The sequence below is a fragment of the Ornithorhynchus anatinus genome, chromosome 9, assembly GCF_004115215.2.
Source record: "Ornithorhynchus anatinus isolate Pmale09 chromosome 9, mOrnAna1.pri.v4, whole genome shotgun sequence".
In the NCBI taxonomy this organism is placed as follows: domain Eukaryota; kingdom Metazoa; phylum Chordata; class Mammalia; order Monotremata; family Ornithorhynchidae; genus Ornithorhynchus; species Ornithorhynchus anatinus.
The window spans coordinates 34,863,787-34,886,805 of record NC_041736.1 but is presented as its reverse complement, the minus strand read 5'-3'; the positions used below and the strand labels follow the sequence as shown (position 1 = coordinate 34,886,805).

At 45.6% G+C, this 23,019-nt stretch overlaps 1 protein-coding gene across 1 annotated transcript in view; it reads right to left on the bottom strand.

The window, feature by feature from the left end:
- Window positions 1–20,843: 20,843 nt before the first annotated feature.
- The window catches only part of EVA1A (eva-1 homolog A, regulator of programmed cell death), a 274,987-nt gene continuing 272,811 nt past the window's right edge, over window positions 20,844–23,019 (bottom strand). The window contains exon 8 of the mRNA XM_029071948.2: window positions 20,844–21,279. Coding sequence (XP_028927781.1) covers window positions 20,900–21,279 — 380 coding nt within the window. The 3' untranslated portion in view covers window positions 20,844–20,899. The remainder of the gene's footprint in view (window positions 21,280–23,019) is intronic.

Here is a 23,019-nt window from a genome sequence, read left to right as displayed (position 1 = left end):
ATTGAGCGCTTACTATGTGCAGAGAACTGTACTAAGTGCTTGGAATGTACAATTCGGCAACAGATAGAGATAGTCCCTGCCCATTGACGGGCTTAGAGTCTAATCGGGGGAGACAGACAAAAACAATAGCAATAAATAGAATCAAGAGGATGTACATCTCATTAACAAAATTAATAGGGTAATAAAAATATATACAAATGAGCAAATAAGCACAGCGCTGAGGATAATACAAAGGTTACAGGCTTGTGAGACAGGGAGGATGGTGGTGTCTACAGGTGATGGGAAAGTCAGGGGGAGGAGAGGGTTTGGGTGGGAAGATTAGGAGTCCTGTCTTGGGCAAGTTAAACCTGAGGTGTTGGTGAGGCATCCACGTGGAGCCGTCTTGAGGGGCAAGAGGAAATGTGAGACTGCAGAGAAGAGAGTTGGAGATGTAAATCTTGGAATCTTCAGTTGAAGCTATTTAAGCGAATGAGTTCTCCAAGGAATGGGTGTAGGTGGAGAAAAGAAGGGGACCTAAGAACTGAACCTTGAAGAATCCCCTCATGGGATCTACCTCTATCTCATCTATCTCTATGCTGACCTCTCACCCACGTCTCGCCTCTGGCCCGTAACTTCCTCCCTCCTCATGTCTGACATTATTGAAGGCACATCTCCTCCAAGAGGCTTTCCCTGAATAAACCCTCCTTTTCTCTTCTCACGCTCCCTTCCGCGTCACCCCGACTTAATCCCTTTATTCATCCCAACTCCCAGCCCCACAGCATTTATGTACATATCTGTAATTTATTTGTATGAATGTCTTCCCCTCTAGACTGTAAATTTGTTATGGGCAGGGAATTCATCTGTTTATTATTATAATGTACTCTCCCAAGCACTTAGTACAGGAAGAGACTGAGAGGGAGCAGCGAGAGGTGGGAGGAGAACCAGGAGAGAACAGAGTTAGAGAGACCACAGTTAGGTTGTGTATCCAGGAGAGTATTTTTAAACTCTAATGGGAATCTGCTTGGAGTACAGAGTGCCTTATTATTGACTGTATCGCTTTCCTCTCCCACCGTACACTTAGTTGTACCAGAATGCTAAGTTCCAAGGAGTGTTTTATCCAGAACTGTGCTAGGAAATTGGGAAATGTCCTAGGAGTCAAGAGAAACAGGTTTTCTCCTTTGTACTTTTTTCCTTCTTTGCCTTTTCATGTCTCATTGGCTTTTCCCATGGTTTTTGCACTAACATGAAAAAGACCCTATAAACTTTTTTTTGTAATAGTATTTGTTAAGTACTTACTGTGTCAAGCACTGCTGTAAGCACTGGGGTAGGTATGACCTAGTGGAAAGAGCATGGGCCGCACTGGGGTAGGTGTGGCCTAGTGGAAAGAGCATGGGCCTGGGAGTCAGAGGTCATGGGTTCTAATCCCAGCTCTGCCACATGTCTGCCATGTGACCTTGGGGAAGTCACTTCTCTTCTCTGGGCCTCAGTTATCTCCTCTGTAAAATGAGGATCAAAACTGTGAGCCCCATTTGTCAGAGGTACTGTGTCCAACCTGATTAGCATCTATCTACCCAGCGCTTAGATCAGTGCTTGGCATATAGTAAGCACTTAGCAAATACCAGTTATTACAAGCTAATCAGGTTGTACCCAATCCATGCCCCACATGGGGTTCGCAGCCTTCATAGGAAGGAGAACAGGGATCGAATCTCATTCATTCAATCGTATTTATTGAGCGCTTACTGTGTGCTGTCCATTTTAGATGTGAGAAAATTTACTAAGCCTATCTGAATGATGTCTCACCAAATGGGTGAGGGCTCATTGTAATCTGCTGCTCTTGAGGTCTCAAAGATATGCAATCCAGTGCCCACGAGATATGCCCGCCCACCCTACCAGTTATTTTAGAATTTGTACCACTGGGTGAGAGAGTGTGGGTGGCTCAGTGCAAATCATCATTACTGCAAAATCCACTCAAGTATATGCCTTGCTGACAGGAGGACATACCTTTCTCTTTAACCGTCAGTGTTTGAGCTCACCTGAATGGCCAGAAAGGATGCACTACTGAATTTTCATGGGCAGAGGGTGCAAGTGTACCGGAGATTTTCTCTTTCAAAGGCAGTCACACTCACGGATGCATCTTCACCACTGACACATCATCTTTGACCTTCTTGCTATAATAAATGAATAAATATTGCACACTAAATTGATACTACCGCAAGGCTCTGAATAATAGGCTGTCTTGGAGAGAGCTTTCGCCTGCACTTCCAACACCAGGAACAATTTCTGATGGGCTTCTGGAAAAAAAAAGATATATGTATTTTAGTAATAATAATTGTATTTAAACACTTACTCTGTGCCAAGCACTCTACCGACCGCTGGGGTAGATACAAGATAATCAGGTCAGACAAGGTCTCCGTCCCAGATGGGGCTCACAGTCTTGTGGGGAGGGAGAACTGGTATTTAATCCCCATTTTACAGGTGAGAAAATTGAGGCCCCCTCCTAGAAAATGGGGCAGGTTAGCAGTTTATCTGAACGACAAAAGCTACAGAGTCTCAGTCTGCTGCCAGTATCAAGGACTAGGCCAGTCAGACACTGTACAAGTATATAAGGTTCATTTTAAGAGATACACATTAGTGAGATGTGAACAGTAGATTGTTTTCTATCTCATTTAATTTGTTCTCATCCAGTTGGTAATATTGCAGTATTTGAATGATGGCAGTTGGCTCTCTGGATTTTTTTTTATAGGTATTTATGAGCACTGTACCAGGAACTGTACTAAGTACTGGGATAGATACAAGCTAATCAGATCAGATACAGTCCGTGTCCCACATGGGGCTCAACCATTTCACAGATGAGGTAACTGAGGTACAGATAAATTAGTGACTTGCCTAAGAAACATCCCTGACTCTGCTGTTAGATTGCTGGGTGACCTTGGGCTAGTCACTTAGTCACTCTATCAATCATTCATATTTGAACACTTACTGTGTGCAGAGCATTGCACTAGGTCCTCGGGAGAGAGTAAGAAATTTTTTTGGGTTTTTTTCAGGTATTTACTAAGCACTTACCATGTGTCAGACATGATACTAAGGGCTGGGGTATAGGACAGTCGAGTTGGACACCGTCCCTGTCCCACAAAGGGCTCACAGACTTAATTCCCATTTTACAGATGAGGTAATCGAGGCCCAGAGAAATGAAGTGACTCGCCCAAGGTCACACAACAGACAAGTGGCAGAACCGGGATCAGAACCCAAGACCTCTGACTCCTAGGCCTGTGCTCTTTCCACTAGTCCCCACTGCTTCTCAGAGTTGGTAGACACGTTCTCTGCCCCAAAGGAGCTTACAGGTTAGAGGCAGTGTGGCTCAGTGGAAAAAGCCCGTGCTTGGGAGTCAGAGGTCATGGGTTCAAATCCCGGATCAGCCACTTGTCAGCTGTGTGACTTTGGGCAAGTCACTTAACTTCTCTGGGCCTCAGTTATCCCATCTGTAAAATGGGGATTAAGACTGTGAGCCCCACGTGGGACAACCTCATCACCTTGTATCCTCCCCAGCGCTTAGAACAGTGCTTTGCACCTAGTAAACTCTTGACAAATGCCACCATTATTATTATTATTATTTAGAGGGGGAATTGTCTTGGTTTCCTCATCTATAAAATGCGGATAGTAGTACTTGCCTTCTAGCACTTAGAACAGTGCTTGGCACATAGTAAGGGCTTAACAAATACCATCATTATTATTTCCCTACTTCCCATGGATATTGTGAAGACAGAAGTGTGATAAGTAATGTGAATAGTAGTAATTGTGGTATAAAAGTGCTATTTGCCAAGCACTCTGCAGAGGTAATAAATCATAGTATGCATTTACTATGTGCAGAGCACTATTCTAAGTCCTTGAGAGAGTTGGTAGACACATTGCCCGCCCACAAGGAGCTTACAGTCTAGAGGGGGAGACAGATGTTAAAATAAACTACAGATTTATACATAAATGCTGTGGGGCTGAGGGTGGAGTGAATAAAGGGTACAATACAAATCCAAGTGGAAGGGCAAGGGAGTAGGGGAAATGAGGGCTTTGTCAGGGAAGGCCTCTTGGAGGAAATATGATTTCAGTAAGGCTTTGAAGGTAGTGAGAGTGATGGTCTGTCAAATATGAAGGGGAGAGAGTTTCGGGTGAGAGGTAGCACATGAGCGAGGGATCAGAGGCGAGACAGACGAGATCGAGGTGCAGTGAGTAGGTTGGCGGTAGATGAGCAAAAGTGAGCTTGCTGGGTTGTAGTAGGAAATCAGCAAGTGAGATAGGAGTCAAGATGATTGAGAACTTTAAATCAATCAATCAGTGGTATTTATTGAGTTCTTACTGTGAGCAGAGGACTGTACTAAGCACTTGGGAGAGTATATTAGAGCAGAATTTACAGACATGTTCCCTGCTCATAACGGGTTTGCAGTCTAGAGGAGCTCGAACAGAGTTTCTGTTTGATGTTGGGATGGATAGGCAACCACTGGAGGTTGTTGAGGAGAGGGGAAACATGGACCAAAGGCTTTTGTAGAAAAATGGTCCAGGCAGCAGAATAAAGCATGGAGAGGGAGAGACAGGAGGCAGGAAGGTCAGCAAGGAGACTGATGAGGTAATCAAGGCAGGATAGGATAACTGCTTGGATCAGCATGGTAGCAGTTTGGCTAGTGAGGAGAGGATGGATTTTTGCAGTGTTATGAAGGTAGAACCAACAGGATTTGAGGACAGATTGAATATTTGGCTTGAATGAGAGAGATCAGTCGAGGATTTTGCCAAAGTTATGGGCTTTTGAAACTGGGAAGTGGTGGTATTGTCTTCAGTGATGAGACAGTCACAAGGGGACAGGGCTAGGATAAGAAGATCTGTTTTGGACATGTTTAGTTCGAGGTCTTGGCAGGACACCCAAATAGAGGTGTGTCGAAGTCAGGAGGAAACGTTAAACTGCAGAGAAGGAGGAAGATTAGGACTGGAGATGTAGATTTGGGAATTTTCCGCATAGAGGCGGTAGTTAATGCCGTGGGAGGGAATGAGTTCTCCAAGGGAATAGGTGTAGATGGAGAAAAGAAGGGGACCTTTGAGGGACTCGGACATTTAGATGGTGGGAGGCAGAGAATGATCCTGCAAAAGAGCCTGAGAATACGTGGCCAAAGAGAGAAGAGGAGAATCAGGAGAGGTTGGTGTCAGTGAAGCCAAGGTTAGCTACTGTTTCCAGGGGAAGGGAGTGGTCCACAGTGTCAAAGGTAGCTGAGAGGTTGAGAAGGATTAGGGTGGTGTAGAGGCCAAGCAATTTGGCAAGGAGATCATTGGTGACCTTTGAGAGGGCAGTTTCTGTGGAGTGAAGGGGGTGGTAGCCAGATTGGAAGTGGTCAAGGAGAGACTTGGACGAGGCAAGGGAAGCGGCAGATTTAGACAGTTCACTCCAGGAGTTTGGAGAGGAATAGTAGGAGGGAGAGGAGATAACTGAGGCACAGATAGTGCTTCATCTGCCCTTCCCGTGCCTCAGCTGCTTTGTAGAATAAAGGGAATCCCCGCACCCTGAAGCTCTCAACACTGGCAAATGATGTTTGCAGACATCTTCATTTTCATTCTGCACTGGTTTCTCTTTTATTCCATCTTCAGATTGTGGTGACAGAACCACCCAATTGTTTGTGTGATCACCACGGGCTCTTAACGATATTTTCAAATTGGGCATTGGGCCCCAGAGTACTTTTAATTAAAGGAGCAAATTTGAAGACTGAGGGCATATGTGCTAGCCCCATATGGGTGGAGGGACAGATGTAACTTTTAATGGAACATTACAGGAACATTTGGCAGGTTCTGGTATGTTCTCCCTGGTAAAAGTGTGCCTGCTCATTATGTGGGTTAAAGATTTTTCCATTCCTACCCTCTCTGCCCCAGTGAAACATTTTAACTAGATTCCCAGGTTCCCAAACCCATTCGTTTTTCACCTACCCTGATGTCCTCGCCTTGTTTCTCAAATCTCTTTTTCAGGGCCCCAGGCAAGTACCCAGTGCACAGATGAAATTCAGTCTGGCCCCAAGACTTTTTGCATGTTCTTTTCCTTTACTGGTAGACCCAGGGGAAATAAACCTGATTTCCAATGGCCAACTTGGGTTCTGCAAGGGTGTGATTTATCATTAACAGGGAGTAGAGTTTTTCCATGTGGTCTGGCTTCCAAGCTCTCCTCTCCCACCCCGCCACACCAGATTTTTAAAATTAATTTGACCAAGATGATTTGTTTTTCTACAGGTCAGCACCCTGATTTTCGGCCCTTACACAAGGATAGCTGATGTGGTCAAGCTGACTGAATCCCGGGCTGGCCTTCATTCCCTCCCCCACCAGATGTGGTGCGCAGCGGCTAGCCCCGAGAGGCAACATCTGGAGCTCAGCTTGCGGTTTGACAGCAGTCCTGGGCATTTCTCAATGAGAGCCTCCCCTTCTGGTGAGTAGCAGTCCACTTGCTTGCCGTCAGCTCGTATTTCAGAATCTGAAACAGCCCCCAAGTCTTCAGCCCCTGGGCCCGAGCTGTTAACAGCTGCTGGGCATGAGTTCTAACCCACTGCACAAGGAGTGACGTGACTGTACGGCTGGGAACTTTTTGTGGTCTAGTTTTGGTCAAAATGTCTCACCTCTCCCCCTCTCATTGGAAGTAATAATTGTGCCATTCATTAAGCACTTACTATGTGCCAGGCACTATACTCAGTGCTGTGGGGTGGATACAAGCAGATCGGGTTGGACACAGTCCGTGTTCCACATGGAGCTTTTTACAGATCTCCATTTTACAGATGAGGTAACTGAGGCCCAGAGAAGTGAAGTGACTTGCTCAAGGTCACGAAGCAGATGAGCGGAGGAGCTGGAATTAAAACCCTTGACCTCCTGTCTCCCAGACCTGTGCTCTATCCGCTTTGTCACTCCATTGTCTTCGGTGTTGTTTTAACAATCCACCACATTCCCTTACAGAAAATGTGCAATAACAAGCTGGTTGTAAAATGTAGTTTTCCTCCTTTATCAAAAGCAAATCAAGGGCAGGAGGTTCAGTACAGATAGAATTGGTAAAAACAAGAGAAGGAAAAACTTAAATCAGTATGTGGCTAAGGGGATAGACTAGACTATAAGTTTCTTGAGGCCAGGGAAAGATATCTCCCAAGCGCTTAGTATAATCCTCTGCCCACAGTAAGCGCTCAGTAGATACCACTGATTAAATAGGTAAATTGATGCATACATGACTGCTAAGTATAGCATGACGTGCTATCCCACGGTGGTAACCAGGGCAGGAACTAGAGAAGAGAGACGGATCACGTTGCTTAATGAAGTTGGCTTTTGAGTTGAACGGAACTTTGTCCTTCTTGCATACCTCCCTCTGTCTGTCCTAAACACAATTTGTTTTCAGACTGCATTTATCCAAAGAGTGTGTTTAATCTCGCCTCCAAGACAGAAACTCCAGCAAATGGTCCAAAGCACCGGTGTTTATCTGTTGGCAAAGGTTCCCAAGTTTTGGGTTAAAATAACCGTTTCCTGCATAATAATCAGCATCTACCCTTTCCCAGACACTGCCAGTATTGAATTTGAACTTGGCATTTCAGATCTCACCAAACCCTGTTTTGATCGATTTATCTTTCCCTGCAACAAGGCGATCCGTTTTTCCAATTGGCAGACGTCAAACACACTAACAAAGAGCCAGACGAATAATAATATCTAGTACCTGCCAAACATAGCAATAGCAACATTACCCAAATTGGCTCCAGATTGTGAGAGAGTTCCTGCTCCTTCAAACCATTTTAAGATTATAAACAAATTCTTCATTAATGGGAGTCAGCAAACACAACCTAAACACTTGCTGGGTTTCTACCTGCACACTTTAAGGCATTTCCACCCCCAATCCACTGCAGGTTGCTCTGGATTGGTTGGGCCTTCATCTAGGCATCTCCTCCATAGTCTCACGTACTGATCAGGAACCAAAGAGCTTTTGTTCAGATCCCTTCTCCGGGATGAAAGTAATGCCAAACGGTCTCTGGGCCAGTGATTTCTGCTTCTTGGTTAGACCTTGTTAATGATAATGGTAATAATAATAATGGTACTTGTTAAGCGCTTACTATGTGCCATGCACTGTTCTAAGCCCTGGGGTAGATAAGTGAATCCAGTTGGACACAGTCCCTGTCCCACATGGGGCTCCCACTTTTAATCCCCATTTTACATACGAGGTAATTGAGGTCCGGAGAAGTGAAGTAACTTGCCCAAGGTCACCCAGGGATTAGAACCCAGGTCCTTCTGACTCCCAACCCCAGAATCTACCCATTCGGCCCCACTGCTTCTCAGCATTGAAAGTAACCTTTTCTGGGGCCTTCCTCCAGAAACCTTATCTGAATCCAGTCATTTCAACAAACCTCTCAGCGGTCATAGATGTCTTTTTGCTGCTTTAGCTGTTGACTAAACACGCTGTTGAGCGTGTTCAGGTTCACGCTCTGGGGATTTTTCAATTTTTCTTGATTGTCTCCCCTCCTCCCCACTTGGATTTTTAAACTGTAAAGTGAGAACTTGTCTCAGCAGAATGGATGTGTTAAACATTAATCAGGAGGGGAATAGTAGGGTGATGATTCTGAAAACAGGAAAAGCAATGAAAATAATTGCAGTGATGAGGTTTAAGTGTCTGCTCTACGCAAAACAGTGTACTAAGCACTGGGTTAGAAATGATACAAGCAGATCAGATACAGTCCCTGTTCCACAGGGAGCCTGCAGTCTTGTGATTAACTGCCAGAGAGACCTTAAAGATGCTATGTGACTTTGGGCACTTCACTTATCTTCTCTGTGCCTCAGTTTCCACATCTGTAAAATGAAATTTAAATACTTGTTCTGCCACCCTCTTAGAAAGTGGTAAGTCGCTTAACTTCTATATGTCTCAGTTCCCTCATCTGCTGTTCTCCCTCCTACTTAGATTGTGAGCTTCATGTGGGTCAGGGTCTCTGTACGATCTGATTATCTTGTATCTACCCCAGCACTTAGAACCGTACTTGGCACATAGTAAGCACTTAAATACCACAATTATTATTATTAGGTTTGGGAAACATCGTATCGCCTGAGCTTTCAGGGCACACTGAACCCCGGCCTGGGTTCAACTTCAGGAAAAAAAACTAGAAAGAGAGGCTCGGTGGGAGGACAATGGAAATAGGACAAAGAAAAACAGGGCAGCAAGAAAAATCAGGGCAGTTCAGGGCTCCCTCTGAGGTCTAGCGGACATTCCAGGAGAGACAAAGTCAAACAAGCAAGGCATGTTTTCCATTTTCCACCTGACTTCCCATACCAGTTTAGCCAAGAGAGCCAAAATGTTGTTTGGAATAATGAAGAGAAAACCTTCCAAGAACGAGCTAGAGGAAGTGGGATTATTTAGCTCGGCGAAGAGATGCAGTGGGAAATTTGGTCCATTGTAGAGGACGGTGGGTTTGCATTCCTGCAAGAGGGATTTGGTTGGGTCAGAGAAGTATTCTGGCTTAGTGGAAGGAGCCCGGGCGTGGGAGTCAGAGGTCGTGGTTTCTAATCCCTGTTCCACCATTTGTCTGCTATATGACCTTGGGCAAGTCATTTCTCTGTGCCTCAGTTTCCTCATCAGTAAAATGAGGATTTAGACTGTGAGCCCTATGTGGGACAGAGATTGGGTCCAACCTGATTAACTTGTAAAATTGTGGTATTCGTTTGTGGTATTTGTTAATACATACATTTGTTGCTTAGGCACTGTACTAAGCACTGGGGTGGATACAAGCAAATTGGGTTGGACACTGTCCCTGTCCCACATGGGGCTCACATTATTATCCCCATTTTCCAGATGAGGTAACTGAGGCACAGAGAAGTGAAGTGGCTTGCCCAACTGGTGGAGTCCGGAATTAGAACCCAGGTCCTTCTGACTCCCAAGCCCTTGTTCTATCCACTAGGCCATGCTGCTTCTCTTGTATCTATCACCAACGCTTAGTACAGTGTCTGACATATAATAGGTGCTTAATAAATACCATTTTAAAAAAATGGTTCCTTCACAGCCCAGAGGGGAAAGACTTCTTAAGCTCCATGAGCCGATCATTAGCATTGATCTGCCATAACAAAAACAGTGGTGTTAAGCACTTACTAAGTACCAAGCACTGTACTAAGAACTGGGGTAAGTGCAATGTCAGTCGATCAGACCTAGTCCTGGGGCTCACTAAGCAAGAGGGAGAACAGATTTTTAATTCTGGTTTTACAGGTGAGGAAACTGAGGCACGGATAGGTTAAGACTTGCCCAAGGACACACAGCTGTAATTGGAACCCACGTCTTCTGATGCCCAGTTCAAGTGCTTTTTCCTCATTGCTTCCCAATGTCTTACTCCTAATGTTTTCTTCAGAGAATGATGATTTTCCTCCTCCCTCCTTGAATGTTGTAAAGATTTAACTAAGAAAAAGAGCCCCAAAGGGCAGCGATTGTTCTCTTAATACTAATGGTGATGACAATGTCGGTATCTTGCTTCTGAGGCACTCTCCCTAGTGCTTAGAATCGTGCTTTGCACTCAACAAATACTACTGATGCAGAAGAAAAATCTGTAAATTGTTCAAGCGAACTATAGGGAGGTTGTCTGTGCTGGACTCCTGCTTCCAGGAAGGCGAATGATTAACCCATTTGTGTCCATTCTTGTGTTAAACATTTCCACTGGTAGAGACTCTGTGATCTACGATTGGGAAGCAGTGTGGCTCAGTGGAAAGAGCCCGGGCTTAGGAGTGAGAGGTCATGGGTTCGACTCCCAGCTCTGCCACTTGTCAGCTCTGTGACTTTGAGCAAGTCACTTAACTTCTCTGTGCCTCAGTTCCCTCATCTGTAAAATGGGTATTAACTGTGAGCCTCACGTGGGACAACCTGATTACCCTGTATCTCCCCCAGCACTTAGAACAGTGCTCTGCACATAGTAAGCGCTTAACAAATACCAACATTATTATTACAGTATTATCTTCCTTCTTGGCTATTCTTGGGTTTATTATCCTAAGAGCCAAAAGGAAAAAGGTACTTCCATTTTATCAAAATCTCTTCCGTCCTAATTTAAGTCTATTTCCTCCCCATCAACTGCATTCTAAACTGCATTCTAAACTCTACTTAAATGATCAACCTAGGGGATCTATTAAATGCTTACTCACTGCAGAGCAATGTACTACGCACGAAGGAGGGTACAATAAAGTACCCTCAAGGAGTTTATAACTTAAAGGAGACAGGCAGAGAAACAAAAAAGAGGTGGGGGAAGGAGTGTAAAAATCTGTATATACTTTTATGTCTAGAGGAGTGAGAATAAGCCATAGAGGCAGAGCTGATTGAGTGCCTTGAAGCTAAAGGTGAGAAGTTTCTGTTTGCTGTGAAGAGGAATAGGCAGCCATTGGAGGTTTTTTGAGGAGTGGGGAAACTGCCATAAAATGTTTTTAGAAAAATCATCCAGGCAGCAGAGTAAAGTGTGGATTGGAGATCGGGATGGGAAGACCAGAGGCAGGGAGGTTGGCAAAGGAGGCTGATGCAGTAGTCAAGGCAGGATATGATCAGTGCTTGGATCAGCATGGAAAGGAAAAGGTAGATCCTGGAAATGCTGTGAAGGAAGAACCAAAAGGATTTAGTGACAGCCTGAACTAGTGAATATGAGTTGTTTTGTTTTTGTTAAATGGTATTTAAGTGTTCACTTTGTGCCAGGCACTGAATTAAGCAATGGAGTAGTTACAAGATCATCGGGTTAGACACAGTCTCTGTCCCACATTGGGCTCACAATCTTAATCCCCATTTTGCAGATGAGGGAACCGAGGCCCAGAGAAGCTAAGTGACTTGCCCAAGGTCATACAGCAGACAAGTGGTGGAGCTGGGATGATTATTATTATCATTATTATTATTAATAATTGTGGCATTTGTTAAGCCCTTAGTATATGCCAGGCACTGTACTAAGCGCTAGGGTGGATACAAACAAATCAGGTTGGACACAATCCCTGTCCCACATGGGCTCACAGTTTCAATCCCCATTTTACAGATGAGGTAATTGAGGCCCAGAGAAGTGAAGTGACTTGCCTCTGGTCACACAGCAGACAAGTAGCAGAGCTTGAATTAGAACCCGTGACCTTCTGACTCCTAGGCCTGTGCTCTATCCTCTAGGCCATGCTGCTTCTCAGGTCCTCCTATTCGCAAGTCCGTACTCTTTTCAAGAGGCCATGCTGCTTTTGTTGAAAAAGAGAAAGAGGATTCAAGGATAACACTGAGGTTGTGGACTTGAGAGACAGGGAGGATGGTGGTGTTGACAGCTGTAATGAAAGAGTTAGCATGAGGAGATTTGGAGAGGAATGAAGAGTGGGAGTTGGGATGTAGTAGAAGAGTGTGGGTAAGTAGGAGAGAGAGAGATAATTGAGGGTTTTAATGCTAAGGTTCAAGAGTTTCTACTTGGTGCAGAAAGGAATGGCCAACTCTTGGAGGTTTTTGTGGATTGGAGAGAATTTTGTAGACTGACATTATAGAAAAAAAAATTGAGGCAGCAGAATTTATTATGGATGAGAGAGGGGAGGGAGTGGAGGCAGATACAATAATCAAGTCAAGTTAGGGCCAATGGTCAGGCAAGTGTGGTGGCCATTTGGATGGAGGGGAAGGAACAGATTCTGGAAATGTTTTGGAGGAAGAGCTGACATGATTTGATGACAGACCGAATGGGGGGTTAAAAGAGAGGGAGGGTTCATGGATAGATGACGTGGGTGGATGGTGATGTTGTCAGAGTGATTTATTGAGCAGCTACTCTGTGTAGAGCACTATACCAAACACATGGTAGAGTGAAATACTTTGTAGTCATGATCCCAAAGCTTACAATCAGTGGGAAAATTTGCGAGAGAGTCTCACTCAAACACTCACGTGGGGATAATCGCTCCATCAGGAACAGCATCTTGGAATCAAAGGCCAGTTACACACACACCTCCTAGGTAGGAAGGAGGAACCAGATTCTCTTTGGGTTCCGGAGCATATGTAGTACCCGCATGACCAACCAGAACCTTGGAACTCAAAGTGAACACAGTATATGGTCTGTTTCCAGTGGACTCTGATGTCAAGCCAACCACTTTCCTCTGCTATTCTTTACCAGACAAGCTTCTATTATGCAGGTGGAAAGAAGAGAAAATGCCAAGTTAAATGGCTGAAGCCACCGGGGTTCAAAGAAGTTCCCAGGCCCTCATGGGAGTCATGGCGTGGGTGGCGGCAGAGAAAAAGACGTTATGTCTGGCTCACCCTTTAAAGATTATTTTCACGTCGGATGCCCTCTGGGCTCCTCAGCTCAGATGTCACTCGGCAAAAGGGGAAACATAGTCAAGTTGATGTGGAAACTCCATTTCAGCAAGAAAGCTGCATGGGATAGGTCTGTGGCTCCAGTTACCTCCCTCTTTTTTACTTCCACGTTCCAGGAAACTCTGCTCCATCAATCACAGGCTCTGCCGCCACAGCTAATCTAGATTGAGAGGCCCAGCTTAAAACCATAGTGATTGAGAAGCAGTGTAGTCCAGTGGAAAGGGCGATGACCTGGGTCCTACTCCCGGCTCCGCCACTTGCTTGCTTTGTGACCTTGGGCAAGTCACTTATCTTCCCTATGCCTAGGTTTCCTCATCTGTAAAGTTCCTCTCTCCAACTGCAGACTCCTCACCTGCTTTCTCTCCTACACAGCCACTCCCCACAGGGCTCTTCAATCTTTTTTCCTCCACTTTTCCAAAGTTATCACACCCCATTTCGTCTCCTGTGCTCAAGCTCTGGAGCGCTGCTGGCAGAAATCCAGACACCTGGCTGACCTCGTCCATCTCAAATTCACCCTCGTATGTTTTAATTCTGCTCTCTCCTCTACCTGGCAACAATACTTCTCCATACACATCTGTAATTTATTTTAAAGTGTATCTCCTCCTCTAAACTGTAAGCTCCTTGTGGCTAAGGATCTTGTCCACCAACTCTGTTACATTGTACTCTCCAAGTGCTTAGTACAGTGCTCTGCACTCAGTAAGCACTTAATAATTAGGATTGATTGACTGAAATACTTCTCCGTCCTTATCGACTCCCATACCCTTTCCCAAACCAGCTGTTTCAGATATTTAACTTCCTCCTCAAATCCCCTACCCCTTGGTTCCCCCCATCTTTTGCCCCTAATGATCCGACCAGTTACTTGATGGATAAAGTTCAAACCATCAGGCATGATTTCCCTACAATCTCCCCTGCTCTTCTCTAATTTCTCCTTCCTCCTGCCCTTTCTTCAACTCTGCCATCTTCCCCTGCAGTATCTCGAGATCTCCTACCTCCTCTATCCCCTCCCCTGCAACTCTGACCCCATCCCTCATACCTTATCAAAATACTTGACCCGTCCCTTCTTCCCTCCCTGACCTGCATCTTCAACAGTTCACTTTCCAATGTCTTCTTCCTCACTGCTTTCAAATATGCTCATGTCTCCCCTAGCCTTACCACCTGCCTTTACCCAAATGCTCCCTCCAGTTATTGCCCCGTCTCCCTCCTACCATTCCTCCCCAGAATCCTTGAGAGAGTTGTCTATGCCTGCTTCTTCCATTTTCTCCTGCAAGTCTCTCCTTGATCCCCTCGAATCTGGTTTCTGCCCCCTTCACAACACAGAAACTGTTCTCTCTAAGGTCACCAATTACCTTCTTGCCAAATCTGATGGCCTCTACTCCCTACTAACCCTCCTAGATCTTGTAACTGCTTTTGATACTGTGGACCATCCCCTTCTCCTTAAAACATTATTCAACCTTGGCTTTTTTTCTTAATGGCATTTGATAAGTGCTTACTATGTGCCTCGCTCTGTACTCTGGAGCAGATATAAAATAATCAGGTTGGGCCCAGACTGTCCCCCACATGGGACTCACAGTCTTAAGTCCCATTTTATAGATGAGGTCACTGAGGCAAGAGAGCAGACAAGAGATAGAGCTGGGATAGAACTCTGGTCCTCTGAATCCTAGGCCTGTGCTCTTTCCATTGGGCCACATCACCTCACCGACACTGTCCTCTCCTGGTTCTCCTGCTCTTTTGCAGGCTCCTCCTCTACCTCCTACCCTCTGACAGGGGATCTCGCAAGACTCAGTTCTAGGTCCCCTTCTCTTCTCCATCTAAATGCACTCCCTGGAGAACTCATTCGCTCCCATGGCTCAAATACCATCCTCTATGTAGATAATTCTCAAATTTACCTCTCCGCCCCTGACCTCTCCCCTTCTTTGCAGTCTCACATTTCCTCCTGCCTTCAGGATATCTATATCTGGATGTCCCACTGTCACCTCAAACTAAACATGTTCAAAACAGAACTCCTCATTTTCCCATCCACTGTCTTTCCCATCACTGTAGACACTGTCCTCCTTATTCATTCACTAGTATTTATTGAGTGCTTACCGTGTGCATAGCACTGTACTAGGCATTTGAAACAATAAAGAGTTACATTCACTGCCCCCAACGAGCTTACAGTCTAGAGGATAACTTAGTATTTGTTAAGTGGTTACTAAGTGTTAGGCACTATACTAAGTGCTGGGGTGGATACAAGCAAATGGGGTTGGATGCAGTCCCTGTCTCATTCATTCATTCAGTAGTATTTATTGAGCACTTACTGTGTGCAGAGCACTATACTAAGCGCTTGGAGTGTACACTTCAGCAACAGATAGAGACAATCCCTGCCCAATAATGGGCTCACATGGGGTTCACAGTCTTGAGCCCCATTTTACAGATGAGGAAGTTATCTCATTAGCCTTAGCATTATTCTCCACTCATCTCTCTCATTCAATATGACACTAAATCCCATCAGGTATACCTTCACAACATTGCTAAAATCCACCTTTTCTTTTCCATCCTAATTGCTGTCCCAAAAATACAAATACTTATCCTGTCCCACTTTGACTACTGAATCAGCCTCCTTGGAGACACCCCTACCTCCTATCTCTCCCTACTCACTCTACTTCACTCTGCTGGCCAGACAATTTTCAGAAATACAGTTCAGTCCCCATGTTTTCCCATTCCTCAAAAACCTCCGGTTGCCTTTCCACCTCTGCATCCAACGCCTAATCGTTGACTTTAAAACAATCAGCCTACCCCCTTCTACCTAACCTTTTGGATCTCCTACTATAGCCCAGCCCACACACTTTATTTCTCTAGCTCCAGATTGCTCACTATACCCTGATCTGGTCTGTCTCACCACCAACCCCTTCTCCACATCCTCCCTTTAACCTGGAACTCTCCCTCTGCTCCATATTTTGTTATATAAACTATATATTATAAATTACTTATATTGTTTGTCTCCCCCTCTAGAATGTAAGCTTAAGGGCAGGGAATGTGTCTGCTAAATCTGTTGTACTCTCCCAAGCACTTAGTACACTGCTGTGCACATTGTAAGCATTCAAATATGATTGAACGATGTATGCCAGACTACTCTTCCCACCTTCAAAGACTTTTTAAAGTCATATCTCCTCCAAAAGGCCTTCCCAAAGTAAGTCTTCTTTTCCCCTGCTCTCTTCCCTCTTCTGCATCATCTGTGCACATGGAGCTGTACCGTTTAGCACTTATTATACACACCCTCCCCAACCTCCAAGCCTTATAGCACATATGTACATATCTGTAATCTATTTTAACGTCTGCCTCCCCTTCTAAACTGTAAGCTCGTTGGGGGTAGGGAACGCATCCCCCAATTCTCCCAAGTGCTGAGTACAATGCTCTGCTTATGGTAAATGCTCATTAAATACCATTCATTGGCTGATAAAATGGGGACTAAGTACCCGGTCTCCCTTCTTCTTAGACTGTGAGCTCCGTGTGGAGCTGGGATTGTATCCAACCTGATAATTTTGTAACTATCCCAGTGCTTGGCATATAGTAAGCACATAATCATCATTATAGCATTTGTTATTATTACTATCTGCAGAACAGAGAACCTGGAGCCAGGCTACCAGAAATTCTTCTTCAACCATACCCTAGAGCCTCCTCTGTGACCCTTCACACTCGACTCAATCTCTTCTCCCCATCCCAACCCTATTCCAAAAAAATCCTGTAACAATAACCCCCACCTCTAAGAGTAATGAGTAGCTACAGGAATAATTTAAGTCATTTTAGACCCCTAGAGGAAAGAGGCACTCCCAGGGCAAGATTCTACCATTGTTATCAATCAGTCACTTGTATTTATGGAGCACTTACTTTGTGCAGAGGGCTTGGCAGAGTACAATAAAACAGTATAGGTAAGACTGATCCCTACCCCAAAGAGCTCACAGACTATTTATTGAAATACCTAAGGAACCGTACACAACACTTCAGCAACAGCTTCCCAGCTCACGCAGTGAAGGAGCGACCTCCTCTAATTCCTGAAGCTTCCTCAGCACAGGATCTCAGCAGGATTGGGGCCTAGCTGGGGGTACTGAATCCACTGGTCTTAGGCCAGGTGTGGGCCGTGAATCAGTTGGTCACATTTACTGATCACTTACTGTGTGCAGAGCACTGTATTAAGCTTTTGGGAGAGTACAATATATGTAGACACATTCCCTGCCCACAACTAGGTTATAGTCTAGAGGGAGAGCCCGTGAAATGGTGAGAAAGAGGAGCTATTTTCAGAGGGGTAGACAAGTCATCAAAGTCCCAGATGCTATTTGAACCAGGCATCGGTACCCTCAGATTCTCATGAAATTAAAAAAAAAATTCAAGACCACAGAGATGTTGTAAAAAGAAGTGATTTTCCCAAGGTCACACAACAGACAAGTGGCAAAGCCAGGATTAGAACCCAGGTCCTTCCGACTCCCAGGCCCATGCTCTTATCTTTGATCTTAAACATTAAGTAAATTTTACTCCCAGTGTTAACACAACAGGACCACTTCCATAGTAAATACATTTTCAACTAGGCACAGAATACACCATTCAGGATCACTTGGGTGTGCATCATTGAATCCTTTCATTCCTACAGAAATCTCTCCACTTCTCTGCTGAAAACAAGCATATCTGAGTTGCAAACATCCCTAAATTTTACCAGCCCGAGGATGCCACCAAATTGGTTTGATAACTTAAGCCAGGTTACGACCAACCCATAATTCAACCATTCCAATGTACAGCTTCTACTGTTCGATAATAATAATAATGAATTATTGTGGCATTTGTTAAGCTCTTGCTATGTGCCAGGAACTTATACTAAGCCCTGGGGTGGATACAAGCAAATCTGGTTGGTCCCCATCTCACATGGGGCTCGCAGCCTTAATCCCCATTTCTCAGCCGAGGTAGCTAAAGGCCTAGAGAAGTGATGTGACTTGCCCAAGGTGACACAGTAAACAAGCGGTGGAGCTGGGATTCAATCCCAGGTCCTTCTGCCAGGCCTGTGCTCTGTCCACTAGGCCACACCGATGCCTTACCGTATGTATGTCTGACCAGTCTTGAAGTTCCAGCCAAGCAGGTAAATCCTTCCCACTCCCTGCTTGGGCTGAGATTAAGCAAACCACAGTAAATGCATCTTGGTGGAAAACCTGGCCTACAGCCAACGTCTGATTTTCAAAACGGTGAAGAGACTCCTGAGGAGATAGCCAGGGGAGTTACTGAACCAGGGAACCAACTTCACATACAATGAATGATGTAATTATCTGAGGTAAATGCATCCCATTCCATAGAACTGTGCTTCAACAAGGATTCCTTCTCAACAAACCAGTGCATTATTGCAAGATGAAGTTAGGATGCCTTTACTGCCAGCTAAAATTTGAGGATTAAAATTTTAAATTAAAAATTTGGTTACAACTTTCATGTAAAGCGACAAACAGACCCTAAAAGGAAAGGGGTGTTCAGAGGTGCGCTGAGGTGTTCAGAAACTCGTCTGCCACAAGGTGCGTTTAGAAAAGGCTGCTCTTCCACGTAAATTGGAATAGATGCTCCCCAAAGTTGGGCAACCACCACCAAAGTCAGTAGAACAAATTTCTACAGTTTCTTGTTGGCATTTAAGCGTTTACTATATGCAGAGCACTGTTCTAAGCGCTGGGGTAGATACAGGGTAAGCAGGTTGTCCCACATGAGGCTCACAGTCGTAATCCCCATTTTACAGATGAGGTAACTGAGGCACAGGGAAGTGAAGTGACTTGCCCACAGTCACACAGCTGACAAGCGGCGGAGGCGGAATTCGAACCCATGACCTCTGACTCCTAAACCCGTGCTCTTTCCACTGAGCCACTCTGCTTCTCTACTTGTAAAGACTCATAATCAGATGACCACTCATTTCATGTAAAATGATGCTGTTTCCCTTCATCTGACTTTAAGCTTAAGCGGTAGATCAGTGACTCAGGTAGAGGAATTTCATATTACCTTTCCAGAGATTCTGGAATGGATCCTAATTTTTAACATGTATGGGAAAACTATAGGAAACCATTCATAATACGACCTCATGTTCCAAGGAACCTAACTCAGTTGAAACATGGGATATATCTGTAGTAGTTTCAGCTGCTACAGTGCTTCTTTGGAGACTTTGGAACCTGGGTCTAAAATCTGCTTCATCTGTGACCCTGGAACTTGTAAATCTACCCGTTTCTCACTAATACATGTATTATATTGTGCTCTCCCAAGGGCTTTGTACAGTGTTCTGCATACAGGAGGCGCTCAATAAATACGAGTGAATGGATGTTAGAAAGGAGGGACCTTCGTTGTTTATGTGAAACCGTGGGTCTCAAGCTCACAAGTACAGGCCGCCATGTCAAAAATAAAGCAGTGGGGACCTCTGAAAATAAATGAAGAACAGGCTAGTGATACTTCTTGGCTTGAGTTTGGCTGAAGAGATCATTTCTGAACCATTGCAAGCCAGTCTGTTAACGTCAGTAATTGTGAGACTGCAAAGGCAACTATGAAACAAAGCAGATTTTATTAAGCATTTATTTCCCTTCCCTGTGCCATAGCGGTCATCCCTCCCCCGTGTTCTTCTTGGAAACCCAGCCCTTTTCTGGCCCATTTTTTAATAAAATATATAAAACAATGTGCATCACTATCCGGAGGAAAATTACCTTCTGGCCAGAAGAGGTAAGGCACATAGTTCTGTGCAGTATTTTCAAATATACATAATCATATACATATATTTATATATATACTTTTCCATATATATTTAAACTTAAAAAAACCCTTCAGCCTCTTTGAGGTTGTTAATATCGTACAGATCACTGACATCTCCTATAATACAGGAATTGCATGGTTCTTCAGGGATGGGAAACATATTCATAATAATAATAATTAATAGGATTTTGTCCCTGAGGTGTCAGTTAAAGAAACAAATACCTGTTGCCACTGGAGAGCAAGAGTAAAACCCAGTCTTAAATAATGGAGTTGGCTGTCGGATGTCTGAGCACCAAGATGATTTTGTGGAGGAGAATCAGGTTATTCTCGACAGTCACATTTATGGGGGTCATCCCGTGACTTCTAAAGTCACAAGACAGAGGTCACGTTATGTTCCTCCGTTTTCCCGGTCCCCAATGCCCCCTCGAGGCCATCATCTCCTGGGCAAAAGGGAAGTCCAAAGGCCTGCGGGTGGCATCTCACGAATCACCACTCTGTACTCTGGTCCTGTTGCCGCCTTGCTTTCTTTGGTCCATTACCGGGAGAGGCTCAGCCTCGGCAGATTTGATGAGCTATTAGTGTCCCCTACGTACTCACGCACACTCTTTCAGTCTCTCTCTCACACACACACTCACACCACATGTCCCCTTGGTTTCTGCTGCAGAACCAGAGCAGAGAAGGATGGAAACCGGTTTACCCGGAACCGGGAGCTCAGCAGAGGTACCGAGGAAGGTAGTTCCTCCTCCAGAGCTTGTAGGCCCCTCTGCCCTCAGGCCAGCCTTCTGGAGAAGGGCCTGGAAGAGGAGGGGAGGCGGACAGCTCTGGCCGACAACCTCCATTCCTCCGCCTCGTTCCCCGTCCCCTCTCCGTCCCCCGTGGGGCCTCTCAGTAGTAGCGGTTGAGGCTGCGGGTGCCCGGGACGTCGGGCTGCCCGTTCATCCAGATCTCCCGGATGATGCGCTCCCGCTCCTCCAGCCGCTGGGCCCGCTCCAGCTCCTCGGCCGAGGTGAAGACGTTGGTGTTGAGCGTCCGCTCGAAGCGCCGGTGGCGCCGGGCCGACAGGTCCGACGTGGTGTCCGAGCCCCCGTCTTCGCTGTCGCTGCTTTCCCCACCGCTGCCCTCGCGCTCCGTCTGGGGGCCCTTTTTGGCCGGGGGCGGCTGACAGTCGGCGCGGCAGGAGACCCTCAGGACCAGGGCGGCCAAGGTGAGGACGAGCCCGATGCACACGCCGGAGACGAAGTACAGAGCGGCACGCTCGGGATTTTCTGGAGGACAGGGAGAAAGAACGGAGCTGTCATGGGTCACCGCAGGGAAGAAGACGCCTGGAAGATCCCCGGCACCCTCTCCCCGTGCCGAGAATTTCACAAGGCAATCGATTTGGACGGTCACCCCTCCCCAAGTCGGCGGAGCGGCTGTAGAGGAGGGATGGGGGTATGTTTCCGGGGGCAGTTCTCTTCCTCCACCCAGCAGAGCTTAGGGGTTAGAGCAGGGGCCTGGGAGTCAGGAGGACCTGGGTTCTAATCCCGACTCCGCCACATCTCTGCCGTGTGACCTTGGGCAAGTCATTTCACTTCTCTGGGCCTCTGTTCTCTCATCTGGAAAATGGGGGTTAAGAACGTGAGCCCCATGTGGGACAGGGACTGTGTCCAATCTCATTGGCTTCTATCTACCCCAGTGCTTAGAACACTGTTTGGCAGATAGTAAGCACTTAACAAGTATTATTGTTATTATTATTACTACTTCACCCTCTCAGCTGGTGAAAGGGAACACCTCACCTCTCCCTATACTGCATTTCCTGAATGCTTAGGTGAACTGATTCCCGGCTCTTGGCCAGGGTCAGTTCTTGGTGACATTAGAAGCCAGGAGGCCTTGGGGAAAGAGCACAAGCCTGGGAATAAGAGGACCTGGGTTCTAATCCCAGCTCTGCCACCTTCCTGCTATGTGACCACGGCCAACTCACTTACCTTCTCTGTGTCTCAGTTAATTCACCTGTAAAATGGGGATTCACCTGTTCTCCCACCTTCTTAGCATGTGAGTGAGCCCCATGTGGGAGAAGAACTGTGTCTGACTTGATTATCTTGTATCTACCCCAGCATTTAGTACAGTGCTTGGCACAAAGTGCTTAACAAGTACCTCAATTATTTGTCATTAGGGAAAACTGGTGATAGGTGGTCCCCTATAGAGACCCAACAGGGTCATACTGTATTCTCCCAAATGCACAGCACAGTACTTTGCACACAGTGCTCAGTAAACACGATTGTTGTACTGTACTCTCCCAAGCACTTAGTACACAGCTCTGCATGTGGTAAACACTAGCTATGACTGATTGATGTCCCAACCCCACTACCCAGCACCACCTATGTCATGATCATTTTCTAGTTCTGCCAGTCAAGCGTGGGTGATGAGGTCAGAAGAGTGGACTAAGATCTAAAACACTTATTTGTTCATTGGACTACTCAGACCTACTGCCGGTGGAGTCTAAAATCCTGAAGAGGAAATGCTCACTCTACCACACTGTCCAGGGTAGGGACAGACCCAGGGACTTGCATCCTGACAAGAAGCAATTTGAAAATTGGGTTGGTTTCAGTCTCTGCTCTCCAGGAAAGCCCATTAGCAAGCATTACGTTACGCATCAGTGGTTGGACAGCTCCAAAAGGATAAATCAGACTTCTGGAAAATTGCATATCTTGTACTCATAGGGATTATTTAAAGCACGTAAACTGGCCTTCTGCCCAAAAGGCTGAAATCCAGTTGGATAATGGTATTTACCGAGGGCTTAATGAGTACAAAAGTGCTGCACTAAGCGCCGGGAAGAGTATGATACAATAGAGTTGGTAGTCAATGATACTTATTGAGCGCTTACTGTGTGCAGAGCACTGTACTAACTGCTTGGGAGAGTACAGTAAAACAACATAACAGACATATTCCCTGTCTATAACAAGCTTATAGTCTAGACGGGGAGACAGACATTAATATAAATAAATGAACTTCAGATACGTACGAAA